Genomic DNA, 17,945 nt, shown 5'->3' with positions numbered 1-17,945 from the left:
ACGTCTACTCATGCTTTCAAACTACCGAAACTAAGTATTCATTAAATCGATGAATTTTACTGTATTAATTGCCATCTCTTCAAAAAGAGCAGCCATCCTGTTCCTAATATTTTCTTTCTTTGGCTTCAAAATATTGAAATAAATTTTGTAACGACGTGTTTTCACTACAAAGAAAGCTGGAGGACGAAGGAGAAAATAGAGGGAAGAACAAAAAGTAGGAAAATTAAAAAAAATGCGTAAAAGAAAAAGATAATTGACAAGAAGAGAGAATGATAAGGAAAAAAAACAAAATTAGGAGTAAACTGCAAATAAAAGAACGAAAATATCAGTGAAATAGGAATAAATTAAGAAGAAGAAAAAAGAAGTGTGAATAAAAAGTAGGAAAGGGATGACTATGAAAGATGTGGGGGGGAAGAAATGAAAAAAAAAATCAGAAGAAGATTAAGAGTAAGAAAAGGAAGATGAAGTTGAAGAGGTAGAAGCGTGGGATGAAGTTGAGGCTCTTGGTAGTGGCCAGCCAATGGGGCCTCGGGCCGAGAGGGCGCTGCGCGTCGCGGCGTCGTGCCGTTTATTACCGACGCCGGGGCGGGCGCAGCGTCACTCGTGTCAGTAGCAACAGGTAGCATGAGCGGCTCAGGCAAGGGACTGCTGGGCCTGTGGCTGTACCGCACGGGCGAGGAGTGGGCGCTCAAAGACGGGCCCTCCCAGGTGCGTACCATCTCAATGGAAGTGTAAAGGATGACAGGAGGTTCAGCAGAAATTAGACATTTTAGTTTGGTTTTGACAAAATACCCTTTCAATTAGATTCTTTTGTCTGGAATCTTTACTGTGTTCTTCACATTTATATTATTATAGAGCTAGCAACGGAGTTCATGAAATCTAAGTGCAGATTTAGGAATCATATTAAAATAATAATAATAATAATAATAATAATAATAATAATAATAATAATAATAATAATAATAATAATAATAACAATAATAATAATAATAAGAGATATAATTCTCAGAATTAATACAAGAGGGCGGAAGCGCATTATCTAAAGAAATTTATAAGCTTGTACTTGCTATCTGGGAAAAGGAAATTGTACCAGAACAATGGAAGGAGTCCATAATCGTACCTATCTTTAAGAAGGGGGACAAGACTAACTGTAGTAACTTTCGAGGAATATCACTTTTGTTGACGTCGTACAAAATTTTGTCCAAGATTCTTTTGAGAAGATTAACTCCATATGTAGATGAAATTATTGGGGATCATCAGTGTGGTTTTAGGCGTAATAGATCAACTATTGACCAGATATTTTGTATTCGACATATAATGGAGAAAAAATGGGAGTATAAGGGTACAGTGTATCAGTTATTCATAGATTTCAAAAAGGCATATGATTCGGTTAAGAGAGAAGTTTTATATAATATACTTATTGAATTTGGTATTCCCAAGAAACTAGTTCGATTAATTAAAATGTGTCTCAGTGAAACGTACAGTAGAGTTAGTATAGGTCAGTTTCTGTCAGATGCGTTTCCATTCACTGCGGGCTAAAGCAAGGAGATGCACTATCCCCTTTACTTTTTAACTTTGCTCTAGAGTATGCCATTAGGAAAGTTCAGGATAACAGGCAGGGTTTGGAATTGAACGGATTACATCAGCTTCTTGTCTATGCGGATGACGTGAATATGTTAGGAGAAAATCCACAAACGATTAGGGAAAACACGGAAATTTTACTTGAAGCAAGTAAAGCGATCGGTTTGGAAGTAAATCCCGAAAAGACAAAGTATATGATTATGTCTCGTGACCAGAATATTGTACGAAATGGAAATATAAAAATTGGAGATTTATCCTTCTAAGGGGTGGAAAAATTCAAATATCTTGGAGCAATAGTAACAAATATAAATGACACTCGGGATGAAATTAAACGCAGAATAAATATGGGAAATGCGTGTTATTATTCGGTTGAGAAGCTTTTATAGTCTAGTCTGCTGTCAAAAAATCTGAAAGTTAGAATTTATAAAACAGTTATATTACCGGTTGTTCTGTATGCTTGTGAAACTTGGACTCTCACTTTGAGAGAGGAACATAGGTTAAGGGTGTTCGAGAATAAGGTGCTTAGGAAAATATTTGGGGCTAAGCGGGATGAAGTTACAGGAGAATGGAGAAAGTTACACAACACAGAACTACACGCATTGTATTCTTCACCTGACATAATTAGAAACGTTAAATGCAGACGTTTGAGATGGGCAGGGCATGTAGCACGTATGGGCGAATCCAGAAATGCATATAGAGTGTTAGTTGGGAGACCGGAGGGAAAAAGACCTTTGGGGAGGCCGAGACGTAGATGGGGGGATAATATTAAAATGGATTTGAGGGAGGTGGGATATGATGATAGAGACTGGATTAATCTTGCACAGGATAGGGACCGATGGCTGGCTTATGTGAGGGCGGCAATGAACCTTCGGGTTCCTTGAAAGCCATTTGTAATTAAGTATGTAAGTAAGTAATAATAATAATAATAATAATAATTTATTATTTTAGCTGGCAGAGTTAAGGGAAGACTCCACTGAAAATCATTAACATTTTTCCAAATTTTTTTAGCTATTGCACTTATTGAGAATTTATATTTTCATACCCCAAATGGATTCAGCTCAATTCTGATTACAAATACGGGTATGTTTACACTTTTTTAAATTAAGCTGCATGTTTATATGCATTTATTTTGTTAGAAATGCTGCTAGTTTATTTTATTAATATATTTCTTAATGCTGCTAGTTTATTTTATTAATATATTTCTTAATGCTGCTAGTTTATTTTATTCATATTTTTCTTAAATAAAATATTAATGAAATAAACTAGCAGCATTTCTCACAAAAATGTTAGTGTTGAATCAACAAAAATGAACACAGAAACATAGATTTGAAAATAAAATTAATATTTATGTAAATTAATATTCTCCTCCGCTACATTCATCTAGTAACTTCAGGGAGCCAACAAAAAGTTACTAGATTTGTAATCAGAAATTTTAAAAAAGAATTCTTCGATGAAAAACAATTTTGACAGCTCTTTAAATTCCACGACCCCTTCCAGCCTTAATTTAAAAAGTGTAAACATACGAGTATTTGTAATCAGAATTGAGCTTAATCCATTTGGGGTATGAAAATATAAATTCTCAATAAGTGAAATAGCTAAAAAAAATTTGGAAAAATGTTAATGATTTTCAGTGGAGTCTTCCCTTAAGGCCGTAAGGCTTTCTCTTCCACTCAACCAGCAAAAAGTATACATACATATGTATGAACTTACAAAGAATTCAACAATTTGATTTAGATAAGAGCTACATGTATACAAGAGTTATTTACGAATTAAACAACAAAATACTATGAACTATTAATTAAACATTGAAATACAAACTATGTAGCAGAATTAAGCTAAAATACATAAAATGTTAATATATTTCAAATAATGTCAGATAATAGAAAGAGATTATTATGAGACAATTTTGAAAATACAGCACTATCAGGATGCATGTCTAAAGGAAGGAGTAACAATGTAGACAGTGATAGTTTGTCAGTATGATTGGAGTGAAATGCTAATAAGGTTATCTTTTAAGCTGTTTTTAAAAGTGTTTATTGTCTTGCAGCCCCTAATACTTTGTGACAGGGAATTCCATTGTCGCGAGGTGGATACTGTAAAAGATGATGAATAACGAGATGTTCTATGAATAGGTATACTTAACGCGCCACAGATAAGTGATCTGGTATTTACGTCGTGGTTAGAGTATAGATAAGAGAAACGAGACGAAAGGTAATTTGGTGTTGAGGTGTGCAGAATTCGAAAGAGCAATGACAAGGAGTGTAAAGTTCTACGTTCTTTAAATCGGAACCAGAAATACTTGCGAAGGACGGTGATATGTGATCATATCGTCGGATGTTGCATACGTATCTGACGCACATATTCTGAACTCGCTGTAACTTGACTGACAGTTCAGAACTTAGGTCACTTAACAAAACGTCACAATAATCGAAATGCGGCATTACTACAATTATTGCGAGTTCAGACTACAGTACTCGAAGAAGTCAGAAAGTAATATTTCATAAAAGAAATTTGTGTTGAGTATTAAGAGGACGCTTATATGATTTTTAAAAGTTCTACAATTTTCATCCAAGTTCATAAGAATTTAAACTACATAAACATGTCTACAATAACAAGATCTGTACAAAATTTGGTGCAATTAGGGTTAATAGTTTTGAAATTATATATATTTAAATACATTGTAAGTTTATATCACTAAAAAAAAGATGCTTGCGACAAATTTTTCAAAGTGTTTAGTTAATGTTTGATCAAAATCTTGTAATAGCCATGGGAATAAAAATTAATTAGCTCTTTCAGCTTAGTCTAAATAGAGAGTCACAATTTTTTTTAATTCATGAAATAATTTTTCACCAATAATCTCACTACAGATTTTAATTTATGTAGAGAAAATCAAAACTCGGGTGGGATTTAATTCAGTATTACACGATTAGAAGAAAGTTTTTCCCAACTTGTAAAATAGTCACTACCTGGTTTCTAGGAAATGACCCCAAGAACTTCCACACAATTGCAAAACCCGTGTACAATTCAGTCCTTTTCTACGGTTGTAATGGATGTACTGTGTAACATAATATGTAAAATATCTTCCATGGGTGTCGAAAGGAAACGTGTTATGCTAAATATAAAAAATAGCAAATAATTGAGAGATTTGGGAAAGCAGAAACTTCATCTCTTATCGAATCACAATACGAGATTAGTGTTACAACTGTGCGCGATTTAATAAAAAAAGGTAAATTATAATATATTATATTATAAAGTACGACTGTGTAAATCTACAACATGAGACCTCTACTCCTATTTTTCGGCGGACAATCATCACAAGGAGTTCCCTTAGCCCTTAAAACCCGACACTGATAACTAGACTTAAATTAGTGAACTTCTGATCCACTAACTAGCATGTTAAACACAACACCACGGAGGAAATTACGAAAGTATAGGCCTAAATATTATGCACTTTATTTATGAAAATCTTTCATGGTACGGATTATCCGATTTTTTTCGATTAACCGTTCAGTCCACCCCCTTCATTACCACGAATAATAGAGGTTCTACTGCATATGAAAGATAAGGGCCGATGCTTGTATTGCAGTAAAGTTCCTGCATTTACTGCTGTGGAACGTATACAAATAAAATGAACACCATGAGTAGCACAGAAGTGCTACTATGTGAGTTAAAATATAACATTATTCAGTTTTGTCAGTGTCTTAAGTAAGTTCCGTCGATTTTCAGAGTGCTGGGCATTCTAGAGCGACTCCGAGACCCGACGACCTCCAGGATGAAGCAAAAGACCCCCTCAACTCTGTGGTATTCTCTCTCAAGAACCAAGTCGGAGGGTTGGCAAGAGCATTGCAAGTCTTTCAGGTAAGACACAAGGATGTAACAATAGGCCAGTATGAATGAGCTGTAATCAGTAACAGCTCTACTGTTACTGCTTTGAATTGAAGTTCTATTAAATGTGTTTTTCTCTCTTTTTCTTTTTTTGCTCTTGTGTGTTATTTATTGGTTTGAATTAAGTTACTTACTATATTTAGTAAACCGTTCTTGTAAATTTTATGTTATATTATTGGCGAAGACTAAACCGTACACGAGCGTCGCTCTTACCGTAGTGGCTAGAAACATTTTTGTTTTATAATTTTAATTTGTACTCACTAGCTAGCTAGCTAAATAAAATAAAATAAAATAAAATAAAATAAATAAAATAAATGAATATAAGTTATCGCCAAATTGAAGAAAACTCCTGGAAACTAAACAAAACTACATATTTCCAGTGGGTACATGCATAAAAAAACAGCTTCTGGAAGTCCATGCAGTTCAACCTTCTCATGGTGTCTCTTGGGTAACGCTAATAGACTGCTTTACGAACGCTAAGGGACGCAACTGACCGGTAATTGAAACAGTCAGTGAGTGGACGCAACTAACCTGATTCTTACTTGTGGGGACGCAACTAACCGAAGCCGGTCATGTTTTGGAGCAAGGTATAAGATTCCGTTCTCTAGTAATCACAAGGAGAATTTTACTCGGCCACATTTCGCCAAATATCATCTCTCTCTCTCACGAACTCCATCGACGCAAAATGGTCTAGTACAGCCATCGTCAACTGGCCTGTTTACTAGTTCGGAGCGCCGAGACGCTGGCTGAGGAGATAGCAGTGTGTCGAGCCAAGCCAACGAATCCCATCACAGAAGCCAACTTTCTATCCAAAATTTACAATGCCTTCTTCGATTATGTTCTACACGAGCATTGATACCTAACATTGACCAGTTAGTGAAGGAAAAACGAATTAAAAAATCCAGGAGAATCAATACTAATGATCAGCGAAAATAATTTTTATCATTTGTTATTTACAGTGTAATAAAATAATTTAGACCTACTTCAGTCTTGTAACGACAATATGTTTCATATGTTATACAAAATAACAAATAATTGGTTTTGTGATATAGTGTCAGATAAAAAGTGGATAATTAATTTTATTTTATTGACAACACTTAAACAAAGGAATAGCATGACAGGATTTATAACACAGGGTAAATATTAGTAATGGATTCAATTAGTTTAATATTTTGTAACAGTGGAAATGCGTTATAGGTCTGTAAGTTTTCAGTTACTTTAATGTGAAAAAAAAACTATTTGCTTTCAAAAACGCTGCAATACATAACGAAAAAGTACAACTTGCTTGTTGTCTTAAACTAAAAAGTGATTTAAAAATCCAGGTAAACCAATCCTAAGGAACAGCGAAAATAAATTTTTATAATTTGTTATTTACATTGTAATAAAATAATTTAAGCCTACATTAGCCTTATAACAGAATCGATAATATGTTTCATATGTTATACATAATGACAAATAATTGGTTTTGTGATATATAGTGCAGATAAGAAATGGATAATTTATTTTATTTTATTGACGACTCTTGAACAAAGGAATAGGATAACATGATTTAAATATTACTAATGGATTCGATTTGTTTAATATTTCGTAATAGTAAAAATGCATTATGCCTATAGGTCTGTAAGTTCTCAATTACTTTAATATAAAAAAGAACTATTTACTTTCAAAACCGATACAATACACAACGGAAAAATACATATTGTTTCTTGTCTTAAACTGAAAAGTGATTTACTTATTACACAGTTCCTCTTAAAATAAATTAAGTACATGCTTCTTCCGTGTTTATTATAATTATTAGAGACTGATTAAAAGGGTTGAACAAGTGAACGGACGCCACTTCCATCACCCGATTCCTTCCCCCCACCTCCTGCTGCACAGTTGATGTCTTAGGGTACGTACACGTTGGAGCAACGATAAACGATAAAAGAAGCAGCGATGCTATATCAGAGAGAATTGAAGCATGCATTGTTATTGAGGTGTGCATATTGAAGTAACGATAAAAGCGAAGATACACGATAAAAGCGACGAAAAAGCAAAGTTCCATTTTCTTCGCTCTTGTCGTTCATATGATCTGCGATTAAGATAATAATTCTGTATAAATACCGGTGGTTATCAATATATCCGAATATTAATCGATTTACTATTATTTCGTCTTATTAAATTAATTATTGTAGATATTGACAAATTGATCAGTTGTGTATTTATTCGTCATATGTTATGTGATCACAAGAACCAATCACAACACAACGAATTTATACTATCTTTGGGGTGAGAAACGGGTTGAATTTTGTACGTATTTAAGTTACATTAACCTTGAACTTAGCTGCTGATACTTTCTATATATCTTCTTTCATTAAGTGGATGCATAGAATATCTTCTACTGACTATTACACTTTTACTACGTCACACTACTTTCGACCTATAAAACGGTACGAAAGGACGTCTTTCAACCAATCATGGCTGCTTATCGCACAATTTTATCACGTCCCTAGCATTTGTTTATTTTTATCACTACCCTAGCATTTCTTTCTTTGTTTGCCAACATTTCAAACTGCACTGGTCTGGACGTCAAAAAAAAAAAAAAAAAACAGAAAATTACAAACCACTCCAGTCAATGCACAGCACTTTCAAATATGACTCGCATTGGCATTCAAGAACAAGAATTAATAAAGATCACTGGTCATATATGAAGAGCATCATTCGGAAATCCTGAATAAGTTGAGGGATACACCATGTACATCAACGAGTTCACTTCTTTTACGCACACGTCCAATATAACATCAACTGAACCACCAACCACTAAAACATTCAAATTTGAAAATTGTACTTTCAATAATTGTTTTTTTTTAATTATTCATGTTTATTTTTTATTTCATCATCGTTAATTAAAATGTTTCTTGTTTATTTCATCATCCCTAATTAAAACTTGTCTAACACTTGTTTATATTATTTAGGTTATGTTTGTTATAGCTTCTGCTATATTATATTATGGATAGTCACGTATCAGAGATTGTTTAATACTAAGATTTATTGAAAATCATCTGTCAAGTGACGTTGATTACTGGGATCCGGATGATTGAAGTGGAATGCAAATGTTTTAATAAAAATGAAACTGAATCAACAAAGCCTTCTTGACTAGTAACAGTCCACAGAGTTCAATGAAGATTCCATAGTTGGCACAACTGATACCGGTAACAAGAAAACATAATCATAAAACACTACTGCCATCTAGCGTAATGTTGCGATGGTACAATAATACATTTGAAGACAGTTGTATTTTCGTAAGCCAATTAATATTTTATTGTATTGGAGTACTTCGTTACTTCTAATCTTTATATACTTTTTTCTAATTGTGTAATAGTCAATTAAATCCCACTCGAGTTTTGATTTTCTCTAGATAAATCAAAACCTCTAGTGAGATTACTGTTGACAAATCAAAATGTTCGCTTCCCGCGTTCTCGTTGCTCCAATATGAACACTTGATTCTTTGATAATACCAAAGCATCGCTAGATTGTTTCTCTTATCGTTTATCGTTGCTCCAACGTGTACGTACCCTAAGGGATAGAACTGAGCAGCGAGCAAACTGTGCCTGCACCATAGTGCACTGAGATGACGGCTCCTGGTCTAGTAGTTGATCAGAGTCTTGAAATAACCGATTAAAGAAGCAATAATGATAACAATATTGTTGCAGAAACAATGTCTATATAGCCTAAGTGTGAAAATGCGTCGTATGGAGTTACAAGCGCAATATGCTTGATGGAGACGCATACAGCAAGTCGCTGGGTCGTTGTCCGCAGGATCTGGGGGTGAACGTGCTGCACATCGAGTCTCGTCCTTCGAGCAGGCGCCAGTCCGAGTTCGAGATCCTGGTGGACGTGCAGTGCGACAATAAGCGCATGGAGCAGCTGGTGGGGCTGCTGCGCCGAGAGGTGGCTGCCATCAACCTGGCGCAGTTCGAGGACGGCGCCGATCTGCCGCCTCTGCCGCCCACGCCGCTCTCCGCCGCCGCCAGCTTCGGTGAGTAAAGAATAAAGAATAAAGAATATAATTACAAACAAGAGAAAGAGAAATAAAATAATACAATCAATATAAAAAGGAGATACAGTAGTATTAACAAAATTTGAGACCGAATGAACAGCGCTCGTGTTCGGTCGCAGTTCAGATATAATATTAATAGGCCTATAAGAGAATATAAAATAAAATAAAATAGGAAATAAAATTAAAATCACAGTTACAGAAATTATTTAATACCACATCACACACTGGACAGTTTTTGGGCTCATGTTCGGTGCCCGTGGCACGATTCCAGGCGAAACTTTAAATCAACTTAAACAATATAAAATTTCTGATGCAACGATTGATGCCATAGGATCTCACGTGTTAAAATCATCCTTAGCTATAATTAGTAATCATTTGTACCCAACAAAATTATTATTGTAAATGATTTCCTATGTTTTCTTATCATTTATCTTAATGTTTTTTTTCTTTTCAAGTGTCACAAAATTGTTTTGTTTACTTATTATTCTTTATGAATTGATTAGTAGGCCGATCTATCGAACCCTTATTTAGGGCGGCTTTTGTGTATATTCACAAATTACTACTAAGTTATAAGAGAAATATAGAAAATAAAAAATAAATAAATAAAATGAAATAAGAAATAAAATTTAAATTTCAGCGCAATGGAATTATGAAGGGTGCGTCAGAAAGAACGGATGGATTTCAAACTATCGATACGCAACGAGGAGAGAGATATAGTGAGGGGGACCACGACTGTTGGGTCAGCCATAGAATGCAGTTTCAGTTGAGAATATGGTGTTAGTCTGGTGTACAACGTGCTTTCATCGTAGAGACATTTTTGAAAAATGAAGAGTCTGTGATCGCCACTCAGGACTCATTTCGACATCGGATGTCATGCTAGGATTCCAACTCGGAATACAATTTTGCGGTGGTGGCTTCATTTCGTATCATAGGTTCAACATTAAAGAAGAAATCACCTGGACGAAATTCTATTGCACTGAGATTGTCCGAGGCTGCGGTAAGATCTCGCGCCCTGCGACTTCTTTCTTTGGGACCATTTGAAGGCGTAAGTTTGTAAACATCGATCACATACACTGGACGAACTGAAGACAGCGATTCGTGAAGAAATCGTGGCAATTGCACCAGCTATGACTGTGAAAGTGATGGCGAACATCAGAAAACGCCTCGATGCCTGTATTGAAAGCCAAGGACATCATATGGATAATGTTGTTTTACATAAATAAACTGCATATATTGGTGAATATGTTGATAACAATAAATTTTTGATTTGATGAATCTTTACAATTTTCTTGCCATGTGAAATCCATCCGTTCTTTCTGACGCACCCTGTATAATATAATATTAACACTAGAGAAGAATAGTATCGCACGTGAAAAGTAGGACAATTTATATATATATATATATATATATATATATATATATATATATATATATATTTCAAAATTATAGAATACAAATATAATATAGGTTGATTAATTCATACACATAGGCTATAAATTTATTTAATCAAATTGAAGATATTAGCACGTTTCTAATTTTCTTGTTCTATGTTAGTGGGTTCTAAAGCATTGTACAACCGAGGGCCAAAATTAATGCTATGATTTAGACCAGCAGATGTGAGACATATAGGGTGCTATTCATAGACATTTCGCTAGCCCGGGCTACGAGCGTGCTAAACAGGATTCATATCATATCATATCGCTGACAATGGTTTATGAATACGAAAAACGTTAGTTCGCTGATCATCCACCGAAAGCCCGCGCTAAGAATGTCTATTAATACGGCCCTTAGGTTCTACTAATGTTGAATTAATATTTCGTCTTGTGTCATAATTATGTGTCTGTAATACAAACTTATTACGATTTTTATGATAAAATTTTAATAGCGTATACTTATAAATTTGTTCAGTGTTAAATACATTAAATTCAGAATAAATTAATTTAGTTGGATAATCGAAATGTTTCTTCAAACAAATTTTAATTATTCGTTTTTGTAGTAAATTTAACGGAATAAGATTAATTTTGGTACTTCCACCCCAAACAATTTATACCATATTGAATGAAGACTGAATAATGGCCAAATAAACATTTCGTAGAACTGTAATGGGTAAGTAGCATCGAAGATTAACGAATTTATAAATTGTTTTACGAAGCCTCTTACAAAGATAAGTAATGTGATGAAGCCATTTTAAATTCTGATCAATAATGATACCCAGATATTTCACATACGTGGCTTCTTTCAATGGTGGATATTTACAACTTTTGGGATCTAAACAATTTTCACTGTGTGAATAATAAGTCTTCATTACACGCAATGAGTACAACTTTCAGCCATTTTTTATTTGCTCTGGTGATCTGAGTGAGTGATAGTGGAGTATTGGTGCAATGATAACGATGGTGATGAGCAGGCTTCGGATCCGAGACAACTTAAGAATGAAGTGAAGTTACAGTGCAACGGAGTACAGATGGAGTGAGGTGGAGCGTTGAGTTTTGTTTACCTGTGCGTTAGTGTACAGTAGTGGCAAAAAAAAACCGGACCGACCCTTGTAGTTGATTTCAGAGCCTTGTTCACAGTGACAGCAAGATAGACTGGTAACTAAGACTTTCGTGGTTCGAATCCTGCCTGGGAAGGAAACCTTTTTTTTTTTGTTCCTTATTCAATTTATTCCCAATACTTTTCGATTGCAGCGATATTTTACTACTTAATTAACTTATTATTCCCAGAACACGAATTTTACCAGCTTATTTTCTAATTGCTTTCGAATGTAAACAACGACATTGACATTTCGAAATGGGCTACGTCAGCAGTCGAAACTACAACAATTTCAATAGATTACTCGTTATCTTGTGAATGTGGGCGTGGCATTGCGCAGTGGTTCATTTCGGAGACTTTGATTATTCCGTCGGTCCGGTTACGTTCACAGTATGTCAAGTTTCTCACATTTTTAAAGATATGTGTATCATGTAATATGAAAATATGTACGTTTGAGATTTATCCTGTAATAATGCTTGTATGCATACATTCATTGATATCCTTGTAGGTCTACTCTATCTTATGATAGGTCTAAGGTATTTTGTCAACAGAAAATTCTACAGATATCTTCTGCCGTGACACCATTTATTTTACTTTCCTGTTTTCAGATTTTGGCGAGATGCCATGGTTTCCGCGGAAGATCTCAGACCTGGATAACGCTCAACGGGTTCTGATGTACGGCTCCGAACTAGATGCAGACCACCCGGTATGTACCGTTCAGTGATATTTCGGATCTAATTTCTCTACAGTGGAGAATGAAATCTAAAAATGAAATTAGTTGAACATCTGAGCATAAGTGGTCATTCTGTAAATAGTGTCTCGCAATACTTGGTTATTCTGCGGTTCTGCCAATAAGCGTTACAGAATTTAAAATGTCATGAAGTACAGGTCTGAATTCAGACAGGATTCACAACTTTGATGAACTAGATAAATTATACAGAGTAAGGTTCCTATGAGTTTGTAATTAAACTTTCTCGGACAAAGAAGTAAAACTTGCCGATGTATAATTTAGTGCTTCATCTTATTTGTCGCTGATTAGTAAACTAGAGGTGTATGAACGGAAAAACGTGAATATAAATTACACTCGTAAGAAAATTAAGCTCATGACGGGAGACACGCAGTTCCTTGTTGTATGTTTACTCGTTTCGCGACAATTAATATCTTTATACAAAGACAATATTATGACGAGAGGCGAGAAAATGGCGAATTACTAGCGGTCCACTCCCTGCGCGGTCTGCGATGCGCGGGATGTTTGAGGTGCGGCGTATGGATCCTCAATCGCCATTCGCATTCGCTGTAGTCACAAGTCGTGTTACGAAAGTCTTGATTCTTCCAGTGTATAAAGTTTAGTGATTATTGTGTATTTAGGTACTGCCTACCAATAAATTATTATTGCCTGTCCGTGTCAATGAGGAAACTTTTGAGGGTATTTTTGGTACGAGACTAGGTAATCATTTGTGGGCTCCACGAAGCAAAGATCTAACACTCTGTAATTTTTATTGGTGGGGAACACTAAAAGGTTGGATTTACAGGAAAAATTCTAATTCTATGGATGAACTAACATACTATAATATACGAGAAGAAATCGAGAATCTCAATGATATGGAACTTCAGAATACTGTTTATTCGCGTATCAGAAGATTCAGTTGTGTGTGGCGCCAAATGGAGTCCATTTTCAGCATTGACTGTGAGCACGGTAAGTTCAAAGTATTGAACATTTATTGTTAATACTGTTATAACAATAATAATAATAATAATAATAATAATAATAATAATAATAATACCGTATTATTATTATTATTATTATTATTATTATTATTATTATTATTATTATTATTATTATTATTATTACATTGTTTTCTGCATTGCTGTTATTTATATTTGCTGTGTATTTTTATACTGGTTGAGTGGAAGAGAAGGCCTTATGACTAGGTCTCGGAAGTTGATGAAATATCTTTTTTTTTTTTTCCGAGACATCACAAACAATGCAGGACGTAATATAAACTTATTTCACTTCAACATGAACCATTATAGCCTACTTTTATTTTGAATTTCCCTTTTTCCATTTTTCGGTCATTTATTATGTATTGGTCATTTTTTAGGAAATGTTTTACTTTTTGTAGCATTTTTGCCCTCTTCGGCTTTTGAAAGAACTTTTTTTACGGTAGGGGAGACTGTTGTACCTTTAGCATAGTGTACCTTTGAATATTTTTTGTTTTTTAATTTTTACTGCTACTTAGAGGACTCAAAATGAAGTAGATTGTAGAGAAAACCGCTAAGTAGCTCTGGTCGTAGTTTTGGTTTGATTTATTGCAAAGTTTGAGTTCCGTAGACAAAAGAAGTTTTTCTAGTACCAAAACTAAATATTTCGTTCATTGATATATGTTTTCTAACACAAAACCAGATTGTATTTGTTAATATCTTTCAAGTACGGTGTGTTCCCTATCATCTGATGAGTAATAACATATTTTAATTTCCATGATTTATTTGACTCTCTAGTTTTCGGAGCCATATTTGTTTAAACGTGCACCCTCTTGTACCTTTGAACACAAAACATTTTGTACCATGGAACATGTTCCAAATTACACGATACTATCGGTTTTTGTTTTTCTTTTATTTTAAGGTCATGTCACGAAGTAACTCTGGAATTAAAGAGGTCCCCAATTGATCCGGATGCCTTGAAGAAAGCTGTTGAAGCAGTTATTGCTCCTCCAGGAAACAAAATCTCAATCAGAGAATCCTGCTCTGGTTATGATGGCAAATACATTTTAAATATGATTGTCAGTTCTTACAGCTATATTCCCCCCTATATTCCACGTGTTCCTACTTACAAGAGGGTATGTCCCAAGGTACATGATCCTGTTGTACCTTCGAACACATTACATATCCCTTCATTTTATTTTTTTCCATCCTTAATAGATCTGTAAAACAGGAAAATACATACAGGAAGTTGTAAAGGAATCTTCAATAATTATTTCAAGCATTTTTTCATTTAAAAAATTTCATTTCCCAAAATTTAAAAAAATAAAATGTGAAAAGTGTTTAAAGGTACAACAGTTTCCCCTACAGTCGTCTATGTTCGAAAACCTACTTCAGATTGTTTACGCAATTAGAATGCGATTGCATTATGCAAAAAATTTCCTTATGGTTGCCTTGACTCCTGAACACGTGTGTTACGTGGTGCGCCCAATAGAATAAATATTGCAGCTGCAGTGAATCTCACAAGTGACATAAAAATGCCGAAAGTGAAGCAACCGGCATTCCTTCACAATCCTTCAAACCCAAGATCCTACGAATGGCGATGACTCTTTACTATAATGCTAAATAAGAGGTATGTTTGGGAATTTCAGTTCCTCCTAATATTTAAATGTGTATTGGCGTGATTTCGGAAATAATAATAATAATAATAATAATAATAATAATAATAATAATAATAATAATAATAATAATAATAATAATAATAATAATAATAGTAATAGTATAATAATATTATTACTAAATAATTAATTAAATTTGTTTGTTACAGGGCTTCAAAGATCCTGTGTACCGCAAGAGACGTGGACAATTTGCAGACATCGCTAATTCATACAAATAGTAAGTTAAAAATAATTTTCATGTCATAATAGGCCCATTCGCCAATAAAATAGCAACCTCGCGTGGGCATGTTAACTGCCATGTGAATTATAACTTAGATCATATTATCTTCTGGTGATAAATACGCGGCATTCTTAAGTTACATTTACTTTCACTTAAGCTGCTCACTTCCTTAACGGCTGAAAGTATTACACACTCGTGTTTTATTATTTCTCAATAGTTGTGCTCTGAGTATGTCCAAGATTTGAAGCAGGCAACTCCGTTTGTCAGGAGGTTAGATACCTCTCCACGCAATCATAAGGAAGTAAATAATAAATAAAAACAAATAAGTAAATAAATGAATGAATTTATAAATAAATTAATGAGTAAGTCGTTTCGAACAAATCGATAGCTCTTCGAAGAATCGATGTGTCCAGGATTTGAAGCAGACAACTCCGGTCATCTATATGTTAGTTCCCTCAGCACGTAGTCATAAAGAAGTAAATAATAAATAAAATAAATAAGCAAATAAATGAATGAATTTATAAATAAATTAATGAGTAAGTCGTTTCGAATAAATCGATAGCTGTACGAAGAATCGATGTGTCCAGGAGTGAAGCATACAACTCCGGTCATCTATAGGTTAATTCCCTCTGCACGTATTCATAAAAAATTAAATAATAAATAAAATAAATAAGTAAATAAATGAATAGATTTATACATAAATTAATGAGATGGTTGTTTCGAATAAATCGATAGCTCTTCGAAGAATCGATGTGTCCAGGATTTGAAGCAGACAGCTCCGGTCATCTATAGATTAATTCCCTCTGCACGTAGTCATAAAGAAGTAAATAATAAATAAAATAAATAAGTAAATAAATGAATAAATTTATACATAAATTAATGAGTTAGTCGTTTAGAATAAATCGATAGCTCTACGAAGAATCGATGTGTCCAGGTTTTGAAGCAGACAACTCCGGCCATCTTTAGGTTAATTCCCTTTGCACGTAGTCATAAAGAAGTAAATAATAAATAAAATAAATAAATAAGTAAATAATAAATAAAATAAATAAATAAGTAAATAAATGAATAAATTTATACATAAATTAATGAGTAAGTCGTTTCGACTAAATCGATAGCCCTACGAAGAATCGCTGTGTCCAAGATTTGAAGCAGGGAACTTCGTCTTTTTTGGTTAGTTCCCTCAGAATGCAGTTATAATAAACAAATAAAAAATAAAACAAATTAGTAAATAAATAAACAAAATTATAAATAAATTAAATGAGTAAGTCGTTTCGACTAAATCGATAGCTCTACGAAGAATTGTTCTGTTAAAGATTTGAAGCAGGCTTTTACGTTAGTTCCCTCAGCTCGTAGTCATAAAGAAGTAAATAACAAATAAAAATAAATAAGCAAATAAATGAATAAATTTATATGTAAATTAACGAGTTAGTCGTTTCGATTAAATCGACAGCTCGACGAAGAATCGCTGTGTCCTAGATTTGAAGCAGGCAACTCCGCTCTTCTCTAGGTTAGTTCTCTGAGCACGTAGTCAGCACGTAGTTTCTACCAATTAAATTTTCCTTAGTTTCTACAGCGCCTCTTGTGGCGCTAGTCCGGGGAATTAAAATTTAGGCCGTTAACGCTCCTCAAAACACGCTAGCGGCTGTATTTTCTCGTGGCGCTAGTGCAGAGAATTAAAATTTAGGACATTAACGCTCCTCAAAATACACCAGCGGCTATTTTCTCCTCTCGTGGCGCTAGTGCAGAGAATTAAAATTTAGGACCTTAACGCTCCTCAAAATACACGTGGCGGCTGTATTCTCCTCTCGTGGCGCTAGTGCAGAGAATTAAGATTTAGGACATTAACGCTCCTCAAAACAAACTAGCGGCTGTATTCTCCTCTCGTGGCGCTAGTGCAGAGAAGTAAAGATTAGGACATTAACGCTCCTGAAAATACATCCAGCGGCTGTATTCGACTCTCGTTTCACTACTACGGACAATTGAAATTTAGGCCATTATCGCTCCTCAAAATACACCTAGTGGCTGTATTCGTCTCTCGTGGCGCTAGTGCTAGAATTAAAATTTAGGACATTAATGCTCCTCAAAATACAGAAGTAAATAATCAATAAAAATAAATAAGTAAATAAATAAATACATTTATAAATAATTTAATGAGTTATTCGTTTCGATGAAATCGATAACTCTACTAGGAATCGCCTTGTAAAGATTTGAAGCAGACAAATCCGCTCGCCTTTAGATTAGTTCCCTCATAATATAGTCATAAGGAAGTAAATAGTAAATAAAAATAAATAAGCAAATAAATGAATAAATT

At 34.2% G+C, this 17,945-nt stretch overlaps 1 protein-coding gene across 1 annotated transcript in view; it reads left to right on the top strand.

Moving 5' to 3' along the window:
• The first annotated feature begins 588 nt into the window (after nt 1-588).
• Nucleotides 589-17,945, top strand: part of Trhn (tryptophan hydroxylase) — a 46,185-nt gene continuing 28,828 nt past the window's right edge. The window contains exons 1-5 of the mRNA XM_069836562.1: nt 589-708; nt 5,308-5,439; nt 9,265-9,484; nt 12,646-12,743; nt 15,564-15,631. Coding sequence (XP_069692663.1) covers nt 625-708; nt 5,308-5,439; nt 9,265-9,484; nt 12,646-12,743; nt 15,564-15,631 — 602 coding nt within the window. The 5' untranslated portion in view covers nt 589-624. The remainder of the gene's footprint in view (nt 709-5,307; nt 5,440-9,264; nt 9,485-12,645; nt 12,744-15,563; nt 15,632-17,945) is intronic.

Source organism: Periplaneta americana, chromosome 1 (genome assembly GCF_040183065.1).
Source record: "Periplaneta americana isolate PAMFEO1 chromosome 1, P.americana_PAMFEO1_priV1, whole genome shotgun sequence".
In the NCBI taxonomy this organism is placed as follows: Eukaryota; Metazoa; Arthropoda; class Insecta; order Blattodea; family Blattidae; genus Periplaneta; species Periplaneta americana.
Note: the sequence above shows the minus strand (reverse complement) of the source record. Positions and strands in the feature narration are given on the sequence as shown.